The sequence below is a fragment of the Dromiciops gliroides genome, chromosome 6, assembly GCF_019393635.1.
Source record: "Dromiciops gliroides isolate mDroGli1 chromosome 6, mDroGli1.pri, whole genome shotgun sequence".
NCBI lineage: Eukaryota > Metazoa > Chordata > Mammalia > Microbiotheria > Microbiotheriidae > Dromiciops > Dromiciops gliroides.
The window spans coordinates 9,130,863-9,154,957 of NC_057866.1; the positions used below are offsets into that span (position 1 = coordinate 9,130,863).

Below are 24,095 nucleotides of genomic sequence, written 5' to 3' on the forward strand. Positions count from 1 at the left end.
TGGAGACCAACGAGCCTCTGGGGAAGAGCGGCAAGCCGGCCTCTGCAAGGTTCCTGAAGCAGCTGACCTCCCTGATGGTGCCATCTGTCCGGCCATTTGTAATACCCTGGGCTGTGACCTCCATGAAGGTGCCACCTGATCCAAACCTGCTCTCTCCTTCGACGGGGTCTTTCACATAGGAGGCGATCCTGGGCTCCTGGGAGTGACCCCTGCAAGGGGAGCACATGGAGACAGCCTCATTGAACAGAGCAGAAAACTGAGACCCAGAGGAGGGGGCAGAGCCAAGATTTGAACCCAGGTCCCCTGAGTCCAGATGTTCCATAGGGCATCGTGAGGGTCCTGAAGTGGTGGTTGAAGTCCCTGGAGTCAGTGCAAGTGCCTTCCTCTCTCTGGGCCTTAGCTTCCCCACCTGGACAATAAGGGAGTCGGACAAGACGAGACAATTGCTTAAGGTCCTCCCTACCTCCAAGTTCTCTGTGGCTTCATCTTGCCCCCTCCCAACCCTCTCCCTGAAATGGGGGTGCTCCTTCCGCCTGGGCTGCGTGTCTTCAAAGCATGGGGCCCTGGGTGTCTGTGGGCCCTGTTCTCTGAACTGTCCCCAGACAGTTACAGTAGCACAAGGTTTGAGTCTCTGCCAGGCAATGGAGATGAGATTGGGCCATGAGGCTGGACACTGAAAGGCTCGAGCAGAGGCTGTTTTGGAGTCAATTCGTGCATCAGGTGGAGGTCAGATGAAATGCCCTTCAGTGCCAACTCTGGGAGTCTGAGATCCTGACTGAGAAACATGTGGGGAAAATGATGACTCGTGTGCTCCACCTGGAATCGCCCCTCGATGCTGAGTGAGGTGAGCAGAACCAGGAGAACATTGTGCACAGTAACAGCAACATTGTGTGTGATGATCAGCTGTGAGAGACTTGGCTCTTCTTAGCAATACAACAATCCAGGACAATGCCAAAGGACCTATGATGGGAAATGCTTCACATCCAGAAAAAAAGAACTGTGGAATCTGGATGCAGATTGAACCATCCTAGTTCTACTTTTTCTTTTGTTTTTGTTTTTCTTTCTTGAAGTTTTCCCCTTTTGTTCTGATTCTTCTTTCACAACAGGTCTAATGTGGAAATAAGTTCAATGTGATTGTATATATATATAACCTATATCAGGTTGCTTGCTGTGTAGGGGAAGGGGGAGGAAAGGGAGGGAGGGAGAAAAATGTGGAACTCAAAATCTTATAAAAAACAAATGTTGGGGCAGCTAGGTGGCGCAGTGGATAGAGCACCGGCCCTGGATTCAGGAGGACCTGAGTTCAAGTCCAGCCTCAGACACTTAACAATTACTAGCTGTGTGACCCCAGGCAAGTCACTTAACCCCAATTGCCTCACCAAAAAAAAAAAACCAAAAAAACAAATGTTGAAAACTATCTGTAGTAAGGAAAAAATTTTTTTTAAAAAAGCCAACCACAAAAAAAAAAAAAAAGAAAGCCAAGGAAGATTGAGGTGGAGTCAAGATGTTGGGGTATAGGCAGAAACCCAACTGAACTCTCCTAATTTTTCCCTCCAAACAACTGGAAAATAACAACAAAATTTGAATCCTGCAGTGGCAGAGCCAACAAAAGTGAGGGTGAAACATTTTTCCAGCCTGAGACAACTTAGGAAGTTCACAGTAGAGTGGTGGTTGGCCCACCATGGCAATGGCCGCAGAAGTCTGTAAAGGCAGCTGCATCAGTGGCAGCAGCTGCATTGGTGGGTATTCCCAGCCCACAGATGGCAAGGGGTTTGGACAACTGGTCAGCAAGCAATCACAGGGGCCCCTTTGCTGGCAGGGAGAACAATCAGGATTTCGAACATCACAAAAGCAAAGAAAAAGAAAAACAGGCCTACTGAAAAGGGATAGGCAGAGAAACTACATTTGGCATAAAGGTATCAGAGCCAATGAAATAACACCAATGCAGATTTATAGCCACCAATGGCATAGCATCCAGATTCTTAAAAGAATAAGTGATCTACAGAAGAAAATAGATTGTCAAACTCTACTAGTGGAGTACCTCTAATTTCACCTCTCAAAATTAGAAAAATCTTACCATGAAATAAATAATAAATTTTGGGTTTGGGGTTTTTTTTTTTGTTTTGTTTTGTTTTTTTAAAGCCCTTCCAGGGGGCAGCTAGGTGACGCAGTGGATAAAGCACCAGTCCTGGATTCAGGAGGATCTGAGCTCAAATTTGACTTCAGACACTTGACACTTACTAGCTGTGTGACCCTGGGCAAGTCACTTAACCCTCATTGCCCCCCCCAAGAAAGAAAAATAAATAAAAATAAGTTTTAAAAACCCTTTCCCTCACCACAAAGGCAGATAGGACAAGCGCCATCATCCCCATTCTCTTCTTGCCTTACTTAGCCTGGCATTTCCAGGCGCCCTCTGAGCTTTACTCCATCTACATTCCTTCTAGTCAGAGCAGGGAGGAAGATTCTCAGAGGCATCAAGTTCATCTGCAGAATCCCCCTTGGAACATTGCAGACAGGTAGGCATGCATATTTTGCTTGCAGACTTCCAGTGATGGGGAGTTCACTATCTCTCAATTCTGCTCATATTGCTTTGGACAGAGATGGGGGTTGGGAAATTAGAGGAGGCAGTGTGAATTGACATCCAAAGGACCTGGGTCAAATCTTGGCTATGTCACTCTGCCTGTGTGACCTTGGGCAGGTCACTTAGCACTCTAGGCTTCACCTTCCTCCTCTGTCTTATGAGGGGCTGGAGAAAATGACCCCTGAGGTCACTTCCGGCTCTGATTCTATGAGGCCATAGGTTCTATTCCCAGATTTTAGGCTCTGGCCAAACTTGACTGGCTGTTCCCTGGTCTTATCCTTCCCCGTCCTGTCTGTTCATAGACACCAGTCACCCTTCATTCTGGTGTCTCTCCTTATCCACTGTACCTCAAACAAACCTCTCCATCTCCGGACTTCAGGCATTTTCCCTGGCTTCGTCCCATGCCAATTATGCCCTCTGTCTCCAGCTCTTGGCTTCTTTCTCCGGGAAGCCTCTCCTCATTTTAATCTTGTGCCTTCCCTCTGGGGTGATCGCTAACATAGCTTGTTTGTACATAGGGTAGTCTCCACCATTAGATTGGGAGCTCCCCAAGGGCAGGGGCTGGGTTTGTTGTTGTTGTTATTGTTGTTTGGGTGGTTATGTTTTGGGTTTTGTTTTCTTTTTGTTCTTAACTTTTTTTTTTTTTTTTTTTTTAGTGAGGCAATTGGGGTTAAGTGACTTGCCCAGGGTCACACAGCTAGTAAGTGTTAAGTGTCTGAGGCCGGATTTGAACTCAGGTACTCCTGACTTCAGGGCCGGTGCTCTATCCACTGTGCCACCTAGCTGCCCCTCTTAACTTTTCTTTGTATCACTAGGCACTTAGCTCGAACTTCTTAAGTGCTAGTGGACTTGACCTTGTGAAATCCTTCCCTTCCTTTAAGGCTCAACTTGGATGCCACCTCTTTCAGGAAGCCCCCACCTAAAAGGGATCTGTCACAGGCAGTTCAAAGATGAAGAAATTAAAGCTATCTACAGCCATATGAAAAAGAAATATTCTCAATCACTATTGATTAGAGAAGTACAAATTAAAACTACTTTGAGGTATCACCTCACACCTATCCAATTGGCAAATGTGACAAAAAAACAAAAAGGAAAATGATAAATGTTGGAGAAGATGTCGGAAAATTGGAACACTAATGCATTGTTGATAGAGTTGTGAACTGATCCCACCATTATGGAGAGCAATTTGGAACTGTGCTATAAAACTGTGTATACTTAATACCATTGCTAGGTCTATATCCCAAAGAGATCACAAAAAAGGGAAAAGGACCCACATGTACAAAATTATTTATAGCTGCTTTTTCTGTGGTGGCAAAGAATTGGAAATTGAGAGATGCCCATCAATTGGGGAATGACTGACCAAACTGTAGTAGATGAATGTAATGGAATACTATTGTGCTGTAAGAAATGATGAGCAGGTAGATTTCAGAAAAACCTGGAAAAATTAATTGGACTGATGCTGAGTGAAATGAACAGAACCGGGGGCAGCTAGGTGGTGCAGTTGGATAAAGCACCAGCCCTGGAATCAGGAGGACCTGAGTTCAAATCTGGCCTCAGACACTTGGCACTTGCTAGCTGTGTGACCTTGGGCAAGTCACTTAACCCTCATTGCCCTGCCAAAACAAAACTAAACAAAACAAAAATAATTATAGTGTGATGAACAATGGGGATAGACTTGGCTCTTCTCAGCAGTGCAACAATCCAAAACAGTTTCAAAGAACTCGTGATAGAAAATGTTCTCAACATCCAGAAAAAAGAACTGTGAATTATGAATGCAGATTGAATCATACTGTTTCTACTTTTGGACTGTTTTTTTCTTTCTTGTTTGAGGTTTTTCCTTTGTGCTCTGATTCTTCTTTCACAAGATGACTAATGTAGAAATATGTTTGAAGTGATTGTACATATACAACCTATATCAGACTGCTTTCCATCTTGGGGAAGAGGGAGGGAAGGGAGGGGGGGAGAAAACAAAAATTTGGAACTAAAAATCCAGTGAAAACAAATGTTGAAAACTATCCTTATATGTAATATGTAACTGGAAAATAATAAAATAAAATGAATAGAACCAAGAGAACATTGTACACAGTATTAACATTGTGTGATGATCTACTGTGATAGACTTAGCTCTTCTCAGCAATACAATGATCCAAGATAATGCTAAAAGACTCATAATGGAAATGTTCTCCACATGCAGAAAACAAAACAAAACAAAACAAACTTTGGGATCTGAATGATTGAACCATACTATTTTTACTTTTTGTATTTTTTTTTCTTTTTTGAGGTTTTCCTCTTTTGTTCTGATTCTTCTTTCAAACATGACTAATGTAGAAATATGTTTAATGTGATAGTACACATATAACCTATATCAGATTGTTTTCCATCTTGGGGAGGGAGAAAAATTTGGAACTCAAAATCTTATAAAAATGAATATTGAAAAAAAAAACTTAAAAGGGCCAAGTAGGTGGTGCAGTAGATAAAGCACCAGTCCTGGATTCAGGGCTTGAGTTCAAATCCGGCCTCAGAAACTTGACACTTACTAGCTGTGTGACCCTGAGCATGTCACATAACCCAAATTGCTCCACCAAAAAAAAAAATGTTGAAAACTATCTTTACATGTAACTGGAAAAAATACTATTAAGATAAAAAACCATATTGGTTTGTGATTAGGATTATATTTTAGCTTTCTCTTTCTGGGTGATTTTATGTATTTATTTTTGTCCATTATTCATATTCCTACAAGTTGGTCAACACTGAAGCTATTTGAATAAAAACTCAACTTGAATACCTCCCCCACCCCCCCCAAAAAGACCCACAATGGAAAATGCTCTTCACATCCAGAAAAGGAACTATGGAGTCTGAATGCAGATTGAAGCAGACTATTTTCACTTTTGTTATTGTTTCTTCTTTCTTGTGATTTTTTCCTTTTGTTCTGATTCTTCTCTTACAACATGACTAATGTGGAAATATGTTTAACATTGTTATAATGTATAACCTCTATCAGATTTCTTGCTGGCTTTGGGAGGGGGGAGAGAAGGGAGGATGGAAGAAAATTTTGGAACTCAAAATCTTACAAGAGTGAATATTGTGGGGTAGCTAGGTGGCACAGTGGATCCAGCACTGGTCCTGGATTCAGGAGGACCTGAGTTCAAATATGACCTCAGACACTTGACACTTACTAGCTGTGTGACACTGGGCAAGTCACTTAACCCCAATTGCCTCACTTTAAAAAAAAATGAATATTGAAAACTATCTTGACATGTAATTGGAAAAAATTATTAAAAAGAAAGGTCTGGAAATTTTTTTTAATTAAAAATAAATAAAAGGGATCTATCTCTGGCACAGATTTCCTAAAGTACTTTGAATCTCTCCTTGGTCCCGATCATTTTTTACCTTCTATGATCCGTAACTGTGTATTTCCTGCTCTCATCCCACCCCACTCAGTCAACTAGCAGAAAAAGGAATCAGGAAAGTGGGCACCTTTGGGGGCCTCTGGCTGTGCTGGAGAGAACCCTGCCAGAGTGGTGTCTGGGATTATTAACACATGGAAGGACACCCAGATTTCAGGATGTGCTTAGCAAAGCCTTCAGGCATAAAACATGTGGCAGGGAATTGTGCCAACCAGATTACAGAAGAAACATTTAAAATGCTGGAGGACAAAGTGTTTTGGGGCTCTCGACATCACCCTGAGGACACGTGCAGGGTCCAAGCCATTCATCTCAATCCTTTCCCTAAGCACCTACCAAAGTCAGAGTTTGGATGACGGAATAATCATAATAAACAATAAATAAAGCTCTTTACAGACATGACCCCATTTTAGCTTCCCAACAGCTCTGGGAAGGCAGTGCTATTATGACCCCCATTTTACAGATGAGAAAACGGAGGTCGACCTAAATTGAAGTGATAGAATCTGAGGCTGGATTGAGCTCAGGTCTCCCCAGTTCCAGGTTCAGGTCTCTGCGCACTGTGGCGCGCCCTAGTGGCCTCTTAGGAGAGAGACAAGGTGGTGCAGGGACTGGCAAACCAGACTTGAAGCCAGACCTCTAGGACTCTTAAAACGATATGCCACATGAGATCTTAGGGCCTCTTCCCTCTCTCTGTGATCCTATGGTATAATGAACTCTGAGCCTGTTTCCTCATCTCTAAGATTGGGATAGCACCACACTCCCGGCCTCACGGGATGATTGCTTTAGGCCCTCTCATTTTCCAAAGGAGACTGAGGACCCATCCCTTGCCTAGAATGTCCTTCCTACCCTGCCCTACTGCCTCAGAGGACACCTCTTCCTTGATTCCTTCCCTGGTTCCTCCTCACCCAAGGCCACATGTGTGTCTCACCTCCTGGAGTTTCCAGGTAGCTGCATCAGTTTGGCTGATTTGCTCAGAGGCCAGCAATGAGACCCCAAGGAGGCCACTGATAAAAAGTCCCCAAACTCCAAAGTATTCCTCTTGATAGACTTAACTCTTCTCAGCAATACAATGATCCAGGATAATGCTAAAAGACTCATGATGGAAAATGCTCTTGGTGTGCTTTTGTGATAGCAAAGTAGATACCCATTGATTGGGGAATGGCCCAACAGAATGTGGGCTATGAATGGACCAGAATATCAGAGAAATGACATGTGCTGAATAGAGGGAAACAAGAAGACCTACACGAACTGGTACAGAAGGGAGTCAGCACAGCCAAGAAAATACCACACACAGTGACTACAACAATAGAAATGGGAAGAGGCACAAAAAAGGCAAAAGTGAATGTTGAAAAAAAAAAATGTTGCAGAATTTTAAAGAACAAGCTTGGGGGGCAGCTAGGTGGCGCAATGGATACAGCACCGGGCCTGGATTCGGGAGGACCTGAGTTCAAATCCGGCCTCAGACACTTGACACTTACTAGCCGTGTGACCCTGGGCAAGTCACTTAACCCTCATTGCCCTACCCCCCCCAAGTTACATGCTGAATTAAAAAAAAAAAAAAGCTTGGCCCCAAGAAGAGACAAAGGAAGCCACCTTCCACCCCTCTGCAGAGGTGGGGGAGGGGTCCAGAAGTGATGGTGGAACATTGCACGTATTGTCAGACCTTTTCCATGTATTGCCTAGTTATGAGGGAGAAATTGTTCAGTCCTTTCAGTCGTATCCAACTCTCCGTGACCCCATTTGGGGTTTACTTGGCAAAGATGCTGGAGTGGTTTGCTACTTCCTTCTCAGGCTCATTTTACAGATGGGGAAACTGAGGCAAACAGGATGAAGTGACTTGCTAAGGGTCACAAAGCTGCTAAGTGTCTGAGGCTGAAGTTGAACTCACAAAGATGAATCTTCCTGACTCCAGACCTGGTACTTGATCTGCTGTGCCCACTGGGAGAAATGGTACTGATTCTAAAAAAAAATGACATCAATAAAAATTTTATTTAAAAAAAAAATGAATCCATATCTGCAACCAGCGCTGCTTATCCAGGTGGCCTTGGAGTCAGGACCCCAGGTGAGTCTGAGTCACCAGCTCTGTAACACAGGGAACAGACTAGTGGCTTCTTCAAGCCCCGGCATTCTGTAATTACTCACAGTCTGCCCCTCCTCCTCCTCCACACTCTTTCTCTTTTTGCATGGAGAGATGGGTTCCCACGTGCTTGGGCTCCTAGGGTGCTGTGAGTGGCTCCTGCTGCCACACAGATGCTTCCTTGCAGCGATGGGCCAAGGAGCCAACACTGGGCAATGCCCAGGAATATTGTTCCCAGTCCCCCTTTGGCTTTTTTTGTTTTGTTTTTGTTTTTTTGCAGGGCAATGGGGTTTAAGTGACTTGCCCAGGGTCACACAGCTAGTAAGTATCTGAGGCTGGGTTTGAACTCAGGTCCTCCTGAATCCAAGGCTAGTGCCTTATCCATTGTGCCACCTAGCTTCCCCCCCCCCTTCAGCTTTTATGAGACTGGAGCCTCTTATCTCACTCCTGGAGTCCCTCAGATGACTCTTTCAGAAGCCAGAAGGCCCAAAATGGGCAAGCTCAGCCGGTAAACATGCCTGATCTGTGTAGGTACTGCCTTTTTCCACCTCCCTGCACTCTGCCTCACTCTCCCTTCCCTCTCCTGCAGGTACTCGGAGATCTAGCTCAGGTCTCACCTTGTCTATGCAGAAGAACCATGGGACAGTCTGAACTCAAGCCCTTGGGAAGCTGTGAAAATGATCTGGGGTTCTTAGTGGACTGCAAGCTCCAAATGACCCAATAATGTGAGAGGGTGGCCAAGAAAGGCAAAGCAGTGTTCAGTTTCGTTAAGAGGGGCCTGGTGTCTGGGACAAGGGCGGTGTGCTCCAACCTGGTCAGAACCTATCTGGAGTCTAGTCACATTACAGGGTCAAACTAGGGTCAGGCTCCTTCTAGCAGAGACCTAGGATCCCCTTTGGGTTAAGTTCTGGGCATCCAATCTTAACAGAATGCTGAGCTGCAGAAGGTCCAGCCAGGGGAGGGCAGCCAAGATGCTGAAGCATCTCCAGATCACATGCTATTTAGACCACCTGAGGACACTGAAAGCCTGTCATTTCTTACTTAGAGACTCTGCAACACTGAGGAGAATGGGGCTGTGCAGAAAGTGGGGGGTGCTTAAACTGGATGCAGGGCAGAGAAGCCCACCTCCCCCACTGCCCCCCAGTGATTCCTGTCCTCCCTCCCCCAACCAGGGGCCCGAGTCTCCATGACTCACTCTGGGGGACCTTTAAGAGGTCACCCTCAAGGAAGCGACTGGGAGAAAGAAGGGGGGTTGCCTTATGGTGGTGGAGGTGCGCTTTGCAGATCCCACAAGGCTGGCTGCAGAGAGCAGCTTCCATCAGTGGGGCATCACGAGACATCTGCCATGACATTTTGTATCTCAGGGCCTCAGTTTCCTTATCTGTAATAACAGCACCACCTCTGGGCTTTGACAGGAGCAGGACCCCAGGCTCAAGATCTGGGTGGCCACAGTTGAGGGGGCGCTGAGCACAGGCATGGAGAGCTGGCTGGGGGCAGCCTCAGGCCAAGGGATAAGCTGGACGCCCATTCGCGCTCTCTCTCGATCTGTTCTTCATTATCAGTGCCTGCCTTCCCTGGGGTGAGGAACATCGAGGCCACTTCCTAAGTAATCAGGACTGGCAGGGGTAGGGGGTGGAGTGGGGGGGGGGGTCCTCATAGGCCTGGCTTAGGCATCCAGAGAAACAAAGGCACAGGCCAGGAGTGGGGACCCCAGTGCAATAAAGCCCAGTTCTCCCTGGGGCAAGCACCAAAGGGCCTACTCTTCCCCTGGGGCTTCTTTTCCTAGGTGTTTCCTCAGGGCTTGACCCAGAGCAACCACTTAATGCATCTCTTGCCTTCCCCCCTTCATCCCAAGCAGCCTCCCTGGGAAAGGAGTTGAGTTGTTCTGGCCAGGAGGGTTGGGGAAGGACACGGGGAAAGAGCAGGAAAGATCGGGGTCTTCTGTCAGGGCCCGGGTCTATAGATCGAGCCCAACACTTATGTTCAGAGCAGCCCTCCCGTCTTCCCCGCGCCATCTTTAGTCTGGCTTCAGCTCTGCAGGGGAAAGAAGAGGCCAAAAGAATTGGGATGGAATTCAGGTGATGTGGGACCTGGGCCTCAGTTTCTCCATCTGTAACCTGAGGCAATGCTCTCACCTTTAGGCCAGGGTGGTTGCAGAGAAGTATAGGAGGAGGGGCTACCCTGGCTCCCAGGTCTTGATAGACCCAGGGGACAGGCAGGGGTCAGCTCGAGGCTCTTGTCCCTCAACGGTTCCCTCTTCTCAGCAGCAGCCCTTGGGGGCAGCCACCTCAGCTCAGAGGCTGAAGGAGTTGTATGAGCCAGGGAGTCTGGCTCCACAGTCAGCAGCCTGCCCACTCTCCAGGCACGCCGGACCCAATGGCCCCCTTTTACAGATCAGGAAAGTGAGGCCTTCCCAAGGATCTCCTAAAGGCTAGGGAGGGGCAGGGGTGGGTCAGGGTCGAGCCTGGGGGAGAACACCCAGGGACAGAGAGCGGGGAGAACACTCAGGAGCCTCTTTCTTTTTAAAAAGGTTTAATAAATTTAAGAAGGCCCTCCCCTCCCCCCCACCTCCCCCTCAGCCACTAAAATGGACTGAATGAGGGTGGAGGGTGGGAGGAGGAGGTGGGGAAGGCCAGGGGAGGAGGGCCTATGAGTCATAATCTTCTTCTTCTTCTTCAGCAGCCGTGGGACCGGGGGGTGCTGGGGGAAGAGGCAGGCTTGAGGGGAAGGGGAGGAAAGGGGCCGGGGGGCTGTGGAGCAGAGACAAGGAAGGAGACAGTCAGATGAGCTGCACAGACGTGCCCCAGGCCAGAACCCCTGCCTCCCCATCAGGATGCCGGAGGACCCTGGGGCCCATCCGCGGCCAGAATGGTTTGCAAAGTGGGCTCCCTCAGTCTCTAGCCCGAGCCACATCCCACCTCCCACACTGCTCCCCAGATCCAGCCTCCAGGCTTACAACCTCACCTCTGCAACTGGGTCGTGGGCCGGCTAGACTGGGGTGGGGCCTGTGGCATCTCTTCCTCCCCATCTGTCTCTGTGTCTTCAGAATCATCCTATGGGCAGCATTGTAGATAAAGCCTCAACTAGGTTAGACACTCAGACCCCCAGAGCTCAGCGGGGAGGGGCAGGGAGGAGAAAGGGAAGGGATGAGGGAGGCTAAGGAAGGCTGATGGCCTCCTCCCTGAGGTGGCCAGAGGCCGGGGGGCCATCGCCTGGGGATTGGCGGCAATCTATGATGATGACTCAGTCACCGGAGAGACCAAAGGGAGAGAGGTCTGTCCTCAGTGAGTGGACAGCCTAATTGGGCTAGCTTACCTCCTGCTCCGAGTCGGTCCCAGACTGCTTCTTATCTTTCCCTTTTCCCCCAGCACCACCATTTTTCCGGCTGCTCCCAGGCTTCCGGCCCCTAGATTTGGAAACCGAGGTGACAGCGAGTATGTAAACAGTCCAATGAACATTTATGGATGTGAAAGGCCGTGTGGGTCACAAAAAACCCAAACTGAAAAAAACCCAGGGCCAGACCTTGAGGTGCTTCTGTTCGGCCGCTGGGGCAGCTCAGGGTTCATAGGCCAGGGCAACCCTTGGTGCCCTTTGGATTCATCAATACCCCTAATGAGAGCCCACACATAAAACTCACTTCGTTTTGAAACTATAGGGGAGCCTCTCAGTGGGGAAAGGGCTGAACAAATGATGATCCAGGAGTGTCATGGGATATGATAGTGCCTTCAAAAAGAGGAAAAGGGACAGTGAAACCTGGGAAGATTTGTGTGAACTGATACAGAACAAATCGGGGAGAACAGGAGAATTAGGTATACATGAGGTTCATCCACACAAATGGAGAGAGCCCCAGCCCCAGCCAAAACAGTCCTAGACGGGAAATTACCAAGGAAGGAAGACCAGGCCCTCACTCTGACCCCTTCGCTGAGGTGGAGGTCCACAGTTGTGGAGAACTACACACCTCTTCAGACTTTTCCTAAGGGTGGATCAGTTCTGCTGATTTTTCTTTCTTTAAAAATGCTATTTGTTTAAAAAAAAAATGTTATTTATGAGAGGCAGCTAGGTGACACAGTAGCTAGAGCACCGGCCCTGGAGTCAAGAGGACCTGAGTTCAAATCCAGCCTCAGACACTTGACGCTAGCTGTGTGACCCTGGGCAAGTCACTTAACCCCAATTTCCCCCCCAAAAAAAGACAGTAAAAAGGTTATTTGTTATATGGGACATCATTTTGGAAGAGGGTAAGGACAGGGATGCCCTGGGAAATCTGGCTGATGTCAAAACAAAAGTTATCAATAAAACATTTTAAAAAGAAGGCAATGTGTTGAATTGTATATGAGACATTGATTGGTTCAGGATTTCACAGTACCTGACACATAGCTGAATAAATGTGTCACAACTGTTCTCCCTTGTATAAGCAGCATTCTCCTTTGGTGGTGCTTAACTTTGGAAGGATTTGGGAAATATTCGATGTGAAGCACGATGCCTTCCCAGGGTAGCTCAAAGCCCCCTGTGCCCCCTTACCTTCGGGTTCCTTTCTCTCCATCCAGGTGATTGTCTTCTCCATCCCCTTGCATGTCCGGCACCGCTGCCACCAGGTCCTTCAAGAAATCAAACCGCTGCTCCAACTCAATGCACTGCTTCCTAGGACGGGAAGGGATGGGGGCTGAGCTCCTCCTCCAGGCTCCAGAGAGGGAGAGGCTGCCCCCCGAATTCTGGGCAAGGGGCAGCAGGTGCTCTTGGGATGGAGAGCCAGTGGGCACCTTCGAAGTGTGCCCATTTAGCCCCCTCGTTTTGGAGCATAAAAAGCTGAGGCCCAGAACCAGAAGAGAGATTCAGAGGAAGATGGAAGTGGGTCTTCTGAGGCCACGTGATGGAGGGAGAGAGCCAGAGGTGGGAATGGGGGGGGGGGGCGCCACGGCCTGGCTGTCAGAACTCACAGGTGGGAGGTGGTCATGGTCTTGGCATTGCGAGATTGGGTCACTTGACAGGCTTTCTTGAGCAGCGATTCCAAAAACAGTTCTAATGCCCGGGCTGAAGGAGCTTGTCAAGAAAATCCAAGGCAACCCGGGCCAGCCCTGAGCCCCAGTCCTTCCCCCCTCCAGTCTCCCGGGCCCCAGTCCTGCCCAACCCCCCAGCCTCCGGAGCCCCGGTCCTCCCCCGCCAGCCCCCAGCCCCGTCACCCCCTCCCCGACGACAAGCCCAGGATACAGATGATTACAGGTACCGCGGCTGCCACCTTGCCAATCTCCTCGTCCGTCTGCATGATCTTCTTGATTCTGGCCTGGGGGGGGGGGGGGAACAGCTTCAGTCTTAAAGACAACCGGTACAAGGACCCAAGGGACGTCGGGGGCCTGGGCCGGGGGAGGATGACACGGGGTGGCGAAGAGGCCACGGTCTGGTCGTGCAGGGGGCGGCAGGACCCCGGGAGCAAGGCTGGGGAGGGGGACGGGAGGCGGAAAGACAGTGGCTACAGAGGGGCGCCGAGGGGGGGAAGGACCTGGGGGTGAGGGCATCCCGGGGTTCGGGGGTGCTGGAGGAAGTGAGGGAGGGGGACAGCGGGGGCGGGGTGGGCGGTCGGAGGGTAAGAGTACCCCACGGTGCTGGGGGAGGGGCCCCCGGGGTTCTTGGGCGGGGGCAGGGGGCAGGCGGGGATCCGGGCCCTAGGGGGACGAGGCAGCTGTCGGGAGGGCGACTGCGGACCGGGCGCGAAGAGGCCCAAGGGGGGCCGGGACCGGGGGCGGCTGCGGGGCCCCGGGCCGGCTGCTCACCGGCGGGAAGCGCGCGTTGTATTTCTTCTTCTTGCTCGGCATCTCGGGGCCTCCTGCTGGCGCCGCCGCCGCCGCTGCTCTTGCCGCACCTCGGCCTCGGCCCTCCGGCCCCGGCCCCGGCTCCGGCCCCGGCTCCTCCGGTTCCTCGGGATCCGCCGCCGCGACTCCTCTGGCTCCGGCAGCGGCCCCGCCCGGGTCCTAGCGCCGGGCCGCCTCCTGCGCCGCGGGGTCCTAGCGCCGGGCCGCCTCCTGCGCCGCGGGGTCCTAGCGCCGGGCCGCCTCCTGCGCCGCGGGGTCCTAGCGCCGGGCCGCCTCCTGCGCCGCGGGGTCCTAGCGCCGGGACTCCTCTCGCTCCTCTGGGTCCTATCGCCCGCTTACTGTGCACGCTCCGCTCCGCCCCGCTCCTCCTCGCGGCCCAGCACCAGCACTCCTCCTTCCATAGATCCGCGGTGGAGGACGACGTTCGTCCCCGCCTTCCTGCTGAAGGATGAACGCCCTCAACGGCCCCGCCCTCCGCGCGTTCAAGCCGGGCGCCTCCGCGGAGAGACCCCGCTTCTCATTGGTCCCGTCTTCTGCCACGTCCGGATAAGTCCCGTCCCCCACTCCCCTTTACTTCCCCCCTCGTTCTGACTGTCCGCGACTGCAGCCGGCGGTTGCCGATAAAGTTATTGTTGAGGCGGCAGGCGGCCCAAGATGGCGGCGGCCGTAGGGTGGGCGGAGCGGAGGGCCCGCGGCGGAGAGGAGCCCCGGAGAGAGCGGGGGCCAGGTCGGGCTGGCACGGAGAGGAGCGAGAGGCGAAGGTGACTAAGCCTTGTGGGGAGGCAGCGGGATCGCGGGGCCAGAGACCAGCCAGGGCAGGAATAGCGGCAGGGAGTGTACGGGAGCCGGGAGGGGCCAAGGCCGGGGTGGGGGAGGGGCGTGGAGGAGGCGAGCGGCGGCGAGCGCCCCCTCCGGCGGAGGAGGGGAGGCGGAGCCTAGGAAGACCTGGGTGGGAGTAGCCGGGGACGGGAGTGGGGGGGGTGGAGAGCGGGGGCGCACTGGCACCCACCCGGCTCCTTAGCCGAGGTGGCGCGGGACCCTTTCGGGTTTTGTCCTCCTAGACTCATCTCCTTTAAGAACTTGGGGTCGTGGGGCTGCTAGGTGGTGCAGTGGATAGAGCACCGGCCCTGGAGTCAGGAGGACCTGAGTTCAAATCTGGCCCCAGATACATGACACTTACTAGCTGTGTGACCCTGGGCAAGTCACTTAACCCTCATTGCCCCGCAAAAAACAAAACAAAAAGCAAACAAAAAAAGAACTCAGGGTCGAAGGAGTTTCATGTTATCATTTATGAATAATAATGACCATCCAACAGTGATAGCCAGCGATGACTTAGCCCTCCGAGGTTTGTCAAATGCTTTCCCTAGTTAATTCATTTGGTCCTCCCCACCACCCTGGGGAAGGGGCAGGGGCTATCATCCCCATTTTGCAGATGGGGAAAGTGAGGCAGAGAGCAGTCAAGTGACTGACCAGGTTTACACTGCATCATTTGAACTCAGTGCTTCCCAGCACTCTACCCACTGTGACACCCAGCCTGGCACTGCAAAGGACCTCATTTTACAGAGGGGAGGGCCGTGGTCCCTGCTGCCCAGACACCCAGTGCACAGGCAGGGGTTCTGGGGGCCTCACTTCTCCCCCTCCCTGCAGGATCGAGCTGCCAGAGGAAGAGATCCCTCCGGGGAACCAAGAGGATGGCTACACGGCTGAGCACCTGGCTGCTGAGGCCATGGCAGCGGACATGGACCCCTGGTTGGTCTTCGATGCTCGCAGCACCCCACCCTGTGAGCTGGACTCCTGGCTGGCCGACTATCCTCCTTCCCTCGTCTCTCGCTACGGGGGACCCGGTGCCCCCAATCCCAAGCCTGTGGGCTGGATCGCCGTCTACGGGCCTGATTTCTCCCCTGGAGCTGGGGACGTCCAGGGACTGCAGGGGGCGTGGGAAGCCCTGCAGGCCAGCGGGCGCCCCATTACGCCTGCTATCCTGCGGGAACTGGCCCTCACTCACCAGGTCCTGACGGGCAAGTGGCTGATGCACCTGAGCCCTGGCTTCAAGCTGGACCATGCGTGGGCCGGCATTGCCCGGGCTGTGGTGGAGGGGAAGCTACAAGTGGCCAAAGTGAGTCCCCGGGCCCAGGAAGAGGAGCGGCAGGTCATCTGCGTCTACACGGAGGACTTTACCGACCAGGAGGGAGTGCTGAAGGCTGACGCCGCCATCCGGGCAGCAGGGGTCAAGTGCCCAATGACCTACAAACCCGATGTCTACACCTACCTAGGAATCTACCGAGCTAACCGCTGGCACCTGTGCCCCACCCTCTACGAGAGCAGCTACCACCTTGAGAGCGACCCCCATTGCTCCCGAGTCCTGGACCGCCTCAACAACACGGCGCTGACTTAGCCAGCCGAGTGGCCTTGGGGCGGGGAGGGCAGAGACAATCATTCTGACCCTGGCCGGCCCGTAGGGGGCGTGGGCTTTGGAGCTGAGACCCAGCCCTCCGCTCAGCCCCCACCCCCCCACCCTCTAGGCTGCCTGCCTTCCCGGCCCTGGGGACCAGCCTGAGGCTCAGGAGAGGGGAAGGGAGAGGAGCTGAGACATGACGTCATCCCCCTCCCCCCTTCCCCAGCGCTGGTCCCGGCAGCGGAGGGAGAAAGGGACCCTCTGCCTTCGGAGCTTCTGTTGCTTGCCCAGAGCCTCAGCTGGGCTCTCTCCCTCCCCCTGCTTAGAGCTGCTCCACCCCATCCCTGGCTGGCAGAGCACAGAAGAGGTGGTGGAGTGTTGCATCCTGGGAGTTGTAGTCCTGACTCTGAACTGGGCCACCCATATGGCCTCCCATGGAGAGGGTGCCAGCTGCTCCCTGCTCTGAGGGCAGTGCCCTATGCCCCCAACTCACTTTTCCTTTCATTGCTTCAATAAAGCCCACCTTCATTTTCATCCCAGCCCTCCCTTCCTCCCGGTGCTCTGGTCTGGGTGGCAACTGGTCAGGTCCAGCCATTGTGAGGAGGAATGGTGTTAGGAGGCCTGCTGGGCTGAGGAGGTTAGGGGCTAGCCTAGGACCAAGACCTGGGGAGCCACAGACCTGACCATGCAATACTGCTGTTGGTGCCACTGCTGGCTCCCATCAGCTCCAGTATCACACTGAGGATGCCCTGTCGGGCATGCCTGCTCCTTTCCTCCCCTCCCCGTCTTCTGGCACTCCAGGTACAATGGCCTGGCTGTTCTTGCACAGGACTCAGGCCTTTGCACTGGCTCTGCCCCATGCCTGAATGCTCTTTGTCTTCACCTCTGCCTCCTGCCTTCCCTGGGACCTTCACTGCCTTCCTTCCCCCTATACTTGTGTCTCCTTAGTTATTAACTCGTTGTCTCTTCCATTAGAATGTGAGCCCCTCGAGGGAAAAGACCCTTTTATTTTTGCTTTTCTTTGTACCCACAGCACTTAGCACAGTGCCTGGTGCCTAGCGAGCCCCGAATAAATGCTTGTTGACTGATTCCTTCGACAGCTTCCCTCTCTGCCTTAGGTATGACACTTACTGGTTTACTTACTATGGGCACTTACTGGCTTATGGAGAACCTTCAGTCCAGTCTCATGTGATCCCCACAACAGTCCTGTGAAGTAGGGAGCATAGCGAGTATCCTCATCTTACAGATCGGGAAACTGAGGCACAGAAGTCAAGTGACACAGCTGCCAGGGTTGGCATTCAAACCTACATCTTCTAACTTCAGGTCCAGACCTCTTTCCATCCTATATCATCTGCCTCTCAGGGTGAAACTCCGTTTACTTCAGGAAGCATTTGTATTCCCAGTAAGATGCATGAGGATCTGAGCCAGGTGCTGGGAATACAAAGGAAAATGAACAGACCTTGCCCTCAAGGAGCTTCCAGTTCTACGTTGTTTACACAGATAGTGTTCTCTCCAATGGATTGGGGGGGGGCAGGGCAATGGGGGTTAAGTGACTTGCCCAGGGTCACACAGGTAGTTAAGTGTCAAGTGTCTGAGGCTGGATTTGAACTCAGGTTCTCCTGAATCCAAGGCCAGTGCTTTATCTACTGCGCCACCTAGCTGCCCCGATAGTATTCTCTCAAACCATTTTCATCAGTTGGGGAATCATCCCAGGGTGCGCCCTTGAGCTAACCCTAGAAGGAGGGTGAGGAGGAAAGGCAGTTCCAGTCTGGGAAGGTTTCTGAGCAAGGGGTTGGGCGGGCCAAAGTTGCTTCGTGGCTTATTTGTAATGTTGCAGGGAGAGTCATGTGAAGATCTTTGAAAGATACAACAGCAGAGTCACATTTTGTTCAGTGATCCTCTGGTGAACACTGAGAGATGGATGCTCCCCACCAGAGATGTTTGCTGTACCGCCCACAGAATCCTGCTCCTGTTGGGTGCTGCTGGCAGCAGTGAGCTCCTAAGGCCAAGTTTCCTAAGGGCACACACAGTAACCATCTAGACAGGAAAAACCAAGTGGATGAAACCTGTACATTGTGTAAGCTGACTGTGCTTAGACATATGGCCCATATCTAGGCAGACGCTGCAAAGATCTCAACCAAGTCCAGAACTAAATAGAAGAGTAGGCCGACTTTCATTTGGGAAATTGTGCAGTACTTTTAGTGACCCCCAAGGTTCTCACTCAAACAAAAAAACACCTTTAAATGCCAATGTGCTTCTCAGCTGTATGGCTAAGTATCTGGAAAACTGTCTTCTCCCAAAACGTCAAAATTTCAGGTCACCCAAAGAGCCATTAGATGGGCTTGATGGTGTAATGCATAGAGCCCTGGGCCTGGTCTAAAGAAGATCTGAGTTCAAATTCAATCTCAGACATTTATTAGCTGTGTGGCCCTGGGCTAGTCACTATACCCCTGTTTGCCTCAATTCTTCAACTGTAAAATGAAGGTAATGATAGCACCTGCCTCCCAGGCATCACCAATGGAATCACATGCCCTTAAAGGATTGGAATAAATTTTCTGGCCCTTTTGGGGTGGGGATCACTAAGCCAGAGTATGATTTTTTTATCTTTATAATTTTTATTGATAACCTTTTATTTGGACACAACAGATAATTCTGGACAAAGTACTTCCCTACTGTGTTCTAACCTAGTGCACTCCCCCCCCCCACCAAAAAAAAAACAACACACAATTGGATTGGTAACAGAGGAGTCAGGGAGATGTGTCCCCTAACTCTGGAGTCAGGATGAAAACCCTGACAATCATCCTGGCCTTCAGGTCTTTGCTTTCCCATGGTGATGCTACTGGCACAACTGTGGCCCTGTTTGCTTTGTCTCTTCCTTTTTTCATGTGATCCTCTGGATTTTTTCATATTCATCATTCCTTAGAGTGCAGGAATATTCCTTTATAGTCACAGGCCAGAATTTATGTAGCCACCCAATTGTTGGGCACATTTCTTGTCTATCACAAATAATATTGTTATCAATACTTCAGCATATCAGTTTTTGTTGCTGTGAGTCACCTCCTTTAAGCAGCTTTTTACCCCAGAGCTGTTGGACCAGTTCACAGCTTCACTAGCAATAAATCAGTTTTCCTATCTTCCCCAACTGCTCCAACAATGAATTTGTCCATCTTTTTGTATGTTTGCTACCTTCAGGCAGAATTCATTCAAAAGGCATTTATTGTCTAAGGTGGTATCTCAGGATCATAATTTGTACTTATTTGTAATTTCGAAATTTTTTTCAAGTGGCTATTGATAATTAGTATTTCTTTCTTGAAAAACTTCTCTATTGAAGTTCTTAAGCATATCTTTATGTAAGTTCTCTACAGCCTGTATTTATGGAACTTTTGTCAGAAATATTTAATGGAAAGATTTTCCCAAAGCCATATATTTTTCTCTGATTCTTGCTGCATTGATTTTATTTGTGCAAAAACATTTACACTTTATATATTTGAGAGTCTCTATTTTGTCTTTTATGCCTCACCTTGTAAGGAATTTTTCTCCTGCTCATAACTGAAAGATTTAACTTTTCATTCCCCTAGTTTGGTTTTGGTTTTTTTTTATGGACTGACTTTTCCTATCTAGACCATTTGTTCATTTAGAATTTACTATGCTATAAAGTATAAGGTATTGGTTTTACTCAGTTTTGTCACTCATCCGTGGCTGAATTATGAAGCACTCTCTAGGGATGCTCAGCTCTTTCAGCAAGGACCGTTAGCTCCAGAGAAATGAGTAAAGGAGGCAGAGGGGATGAGGGGGGGACCACCGGGGAGAACTGGGATTTCTGCTGATTCCTGTCACTTTGGCTTGGGTCCTCCAGGGAAATGAAGCCCCTCGAGTCTCTTGGGCCAGCTTGGGTCTCCACTGCTGCCCCTTATTCCCGGGCCTCCCCCTTTACTCTGGCGTCTGGGGGCGGGGGGGGGGGGAGGAGGGGGCGTGTCTCTGCCGCTTCCTAGGACAGAGCGCTGCGTGCGAAGGCTGAGTCAGGACCGGGAGCCTCACGCGATCGGAATGCCACCGCCAAGGAGCGGAGATGCCACAGAGTTGACTTGACTCGGCGGGAGAGGGGAGGTGGAAGTGAGGTGAGTCATGGGCAGTTAGTTACTCTCGCATTTCTCCCTATGGGCCACCGTGGCGGACACAGGGGTAGTCATCGGGTGCAGATGCTTCGCTGCCTCATGCTCCTCTGGCTGTGAAGCCGGAGAAGTAAGTCTCATCTTTCAGGAAAGATGGAAATGTTTCTCCTTCAGTCCTCCCGGCAGCAGCTTGGAGGAGTCACCTTTCCCCCAGTACCCTCCCCGTCCCCCCAGCCCCTGAGGTTCTCCCTCGGCTCACTGTGCTAACGGAAGCCGGCGTCTCTCCTCCCGCCGCTGGATGTCTCTTGGCCCTCCTGGCTGCCCTCTGGCGCCTCAGTTTCCCCTGGAGCCATTCAACACCCGGAGCCCTGTAGTTCGCCAGTGGGGACACTTAGACTACATTCTAATTTCTAGCAGTCCTGTGCCGAGTTTTTCCTAGTATCCGAATCTCAGAAGGGACTGGACTGAGGGTCAGAGATAGAAGGAATGTGCCCAATCACACAGCCGGTGAGGGGCAGAGCTGGAACTGGAAGGTAGGTCTTCTGGCTTCCAGGTCAAAGTATCAGGTGAGACCTGGGTGTGGGATTCTGGGGAAGTCCCAATCTTTCTACAGCCCAGTTTCTCATCACCTGTAAGAGATAAGAGTGCCAGGATTATCTCCCTCACTGGTCTGTTCAGAGAAGAAAATGAGGTCACCTGCAAAGAAAGCGTCTTGTGGGCCCCAGAGTCCTGGATTGCCCCCCTCAGACATTCCTAAGTCATGAAGCCCCTCAATTCAGAGGGCTGTGTGGATAGTTGAAATAAAAGGCAGCTGCTGCCGTGGTGAGTAGAACTGCTCCAGGGTTAGGAAGGCCTGACATCAGATTTGGCTTCTGCTACACTAGCTGTGTGACTCTGGACAAGTCACTGAATTTCCTTGGTTTTCTCATCTGTACAATAAAGCCAATAGCAGCATCCATCTCACAAGGTTGTTGTGAGGATCGAATATATATCTGTAATTTGGAACTCAAAATCTTATAAAAACAAATGTTGAAAATTATCTTTATCTCTAACTGGAAAATAAGAAAATACTTTTATGATTAAAAAACCATACTTGTAAAGTGCCTAGCTCATAGGAAATGCCCTAAAATGCTTCTTTCCTTCACCCTCTCTCCTTCCTTAGCCCGTCTGCCTCCCCACTACACTCAGCCTTCTCTAGCCCCAACTTGGTCCCTATTCTCTTGGAACTAAGAGTCTAAGAGGAGGCAAGCCCCGGGAAACCTCAGCTTCCAACATGATAGGACAAGCGAATCCCAGGCAAACAGTGCTCTGGACCTTTCCAGTACGTGTTGTTCTCAGGCAGTCAGTCAGCAAAGGCTTCCTGGAGTAAGAAGTATTCGAACTGGTGTCTAAAGAATGGGGAGGAAGTCAGCAGGTGGAGGGGGAGGGTGCAGAGAGAGGGAAGGGCATCCCACACAGACAGAACAGAGCTAGCAAAACTCCAGGGAAGGCACTGGGCCGGGTTTAGGGATCAAAGAGTCATTCTGTTTAGCCGACCAGAGTACAGTGTAGACAGGTACAGGGTGATCCCTGATAGGCCTAGAAATGGAAGCAGTACCATATTGGGTACAGGGATACCTTTTTCTGGGGAGGGAGAGAGGGATGCCTCCATTGGGGAAGTTGTAGGGAAGAGTTCCCCTCTGTCTCATCCTCCCAATGCCTCCTAACTCTTTTGTGAAAGGAATGAGGAGATAGACTGCTACCTGCTGTTTCCCATCCCTTCCCATCCAGTTTCCCCAAACCAGTTAAAAGCCGAAAAGGGATTGGCTGCTTAAACTGTGTTAAACTGGGGGAGAGTCCACCCACTTGTGGTGGCCCCCATCACAACCTCCCCCTGAGCTGTCCCCAGGGCACTGAGCCCCACCATCCTACCAGGAGGGACGACAGGGATGTGCTATAGGAAACAGGAAATGACTGGCTCAAGGGAAATCGATTGGGTTTGGACTGGGTTCAAAGCCCCCAAATGGGGAATTTCCCTGGCTGAGGCGCCCTGACTCCAGCTTAGTGCCGGGAGGGAGTGGCTGTAAGGCGCCCCAGCCCCTGGCAACCTGACACATGGGGTTGATTCATCCTCAGGGGAAACTCCCCATTTCATTGATTCCCACCCTTGGAATGGCGAGGGGGTAATTCGGGGTTATGGGAGCCTTTCTGAGGGTCTGCACCCCTCTGGCCCCCAGACCAGCCCCAGAACGTCTCCCTTCCTGACCCTTTCTACGACCTCAGGATTTTCTCCAATCCCCATTTCCTGCTTTAGGGGGTCACGTTGCTGTCCTGAAAAGGCAGAAGGTCTGCATTGTATGGCAGGAGAAGTGGGGAGAGAGGGCTGATTGGGGGCAGGGGAAGAATGAAGGTAAGAACCTCACAGCCATGCCACTGGCTGCTCTATCCTGAGCACAGGTCAGCCCTAGGGCCAGGCAGCAGTGGCCTGGCCAGAGGCAAGAGGGAGCTGTTCACTGAAGAAAGCCTCTTTCAGAACCCTGAATCCCTTCCAAACCCAAAATCCTTTTCTTTGGAGTCAGAAGCTTCCTGTCTGCCTGAGCTTGGGCCCTGGGGGGAGGGAAAAGGCCCGAGCGGCCAGCTGTCTGGCTTTCTGCATCTGTGGCAGGGATTGGTTTTCCAGCTGGTACCTTGCTGTTCCCCACCCCACCCCCACCCCCTTTGTCAGCTCCTAGCAAAGAGAGCTATCCTGGGAGGTGGGACTCCTGGGTTCTAGGTGCGTCACTGAACCTGATACACATTCTTTCTCTCCTCTTTTCATTGGGGTCTGATGAAGACACTGATTCTAGGGTGACAGGGCTGGGACTTGGAGTTGAGCTGAGGAGAGGCAGAGGTTAGAGGAGGCAGCCGTGAGAAGGTGTGTCCGTGCCTTCTCAGGTCCTCTGTGACTCATCCTTCAATCCTGGGCTGCTCCCCCTCTGTGACTCAGTTTCCCCCCAGGCAGTTGGAGTTTCTCCGATAGTGAGGTGTGGCAGATTTATTGGCCAACCAGATCATCCATTAGTACCTTTCATCCCAGGAACTCAAAACCTTTTGCTTTCCCAGAGTGAGGCAGTGACTGGCTAGGAGAAGGTGTGTGTGTATTTGCATTTGCATGTAAACAGGACCCCCTCACACACACACCCATTCTTCCTGGTCCTCACTCCTAATAGCCACATCAACACCCGGGCACACGAGGGGGTGGGGTGGGATGGGGTGGAGATGGCTTAAAACCATTCCAAGTAGACCTGGGACTAGGGGTATGCCGGTAAATGCTTAACAAGCAGATGTTCTTTTTTGTTTTTTTCTAAAGAATGGCTGACATGCTTTTAAGTCTAACCTGCATTATTGTATTTTCTCCATTATTTTCTCTTGCCTCAACAATGAACAAAACAAAATAAACCAAGTACTGATTTGTATCGTGTCAGTTTCTGAGGTGTTAAATGCTCACACTGAAAACTGAACAATTTCTCAAGAGCCCAAGACACCACCCTAGTGGCAAAGAACTAGAGAGGACTTGAAGTCTGCTTTGGCTTTGTGTACCAAAGAATGAATCGAGGTATCAGCAGCTGAGTCTGCTGGAGAAACCAGGAAGGGACTCACCTCTGCCCATTCCTTCTACCCTCAGGAATCCTTGGGGTTTAGTTTGGCACCCAGAAAGAGGAGACAAGAGACACCCTAGCAAAGGACTGAGGAACTTTGGTAGG

At 51.0% G+C, this 24,095-nt stretch overlaps 2 protein-coding genes across 2 annotated transcripts; one reads left to right on the forward strand and one right to left on the reverse strand.

Annotated features, from left to right (window-relative positions):
- Positions 1-10,581: 10,581 nt before the first annotated feature.
- DRAP1 (DR1 associated protein 1) lies at positions 10,582-14,017 on the reverse strand. The gene is made up of 7 exons (XM_043972808.1): positions 13,828-14,017; positions 13,268-13,340; positions 12,997-13,090; positions 12,581-12,700; positions 11,378-11,468; positions 11,027-11,115; positions 10,582-10,812 (listed from the first exon to the last, which is right to left on the reverse strand). Exons 1-7 carry the CDS (start codon positions 13,867-13,869, stop codon positions 10,710-10,712), a joined length of 612 nt encoding a protein of 203 aa, XP_043828743.1. The 5' UTR covers positions 13,870-14,017; the 3' UTR covers positions 10,582-10,709.
- Positions 14,018-14,489: 472 nt separating this feature from the next.
- Positions 14,490-17,767, forward strand: C6H11orf68 (chromosome 6 C11orf68 homolog). The gene is made up of 2 exons (XM_043972807.1): positions 14,490-14,627; positions 15,514-17,767. Exons 1-2 carry the CDS (start codon positions 14,521-14,523, stop codon positions 16,259-16,261), a joined length of 855 nt encoding a protein of 284 aa, XP_043828742.1. The 5' UTR covers positions 14,490-14,520; the 3' UTR covers positions 16,262-17,767.
- The last annotated feature ends 6,328 nt before the right edge of the window (positions 17,768-24,095 follow it).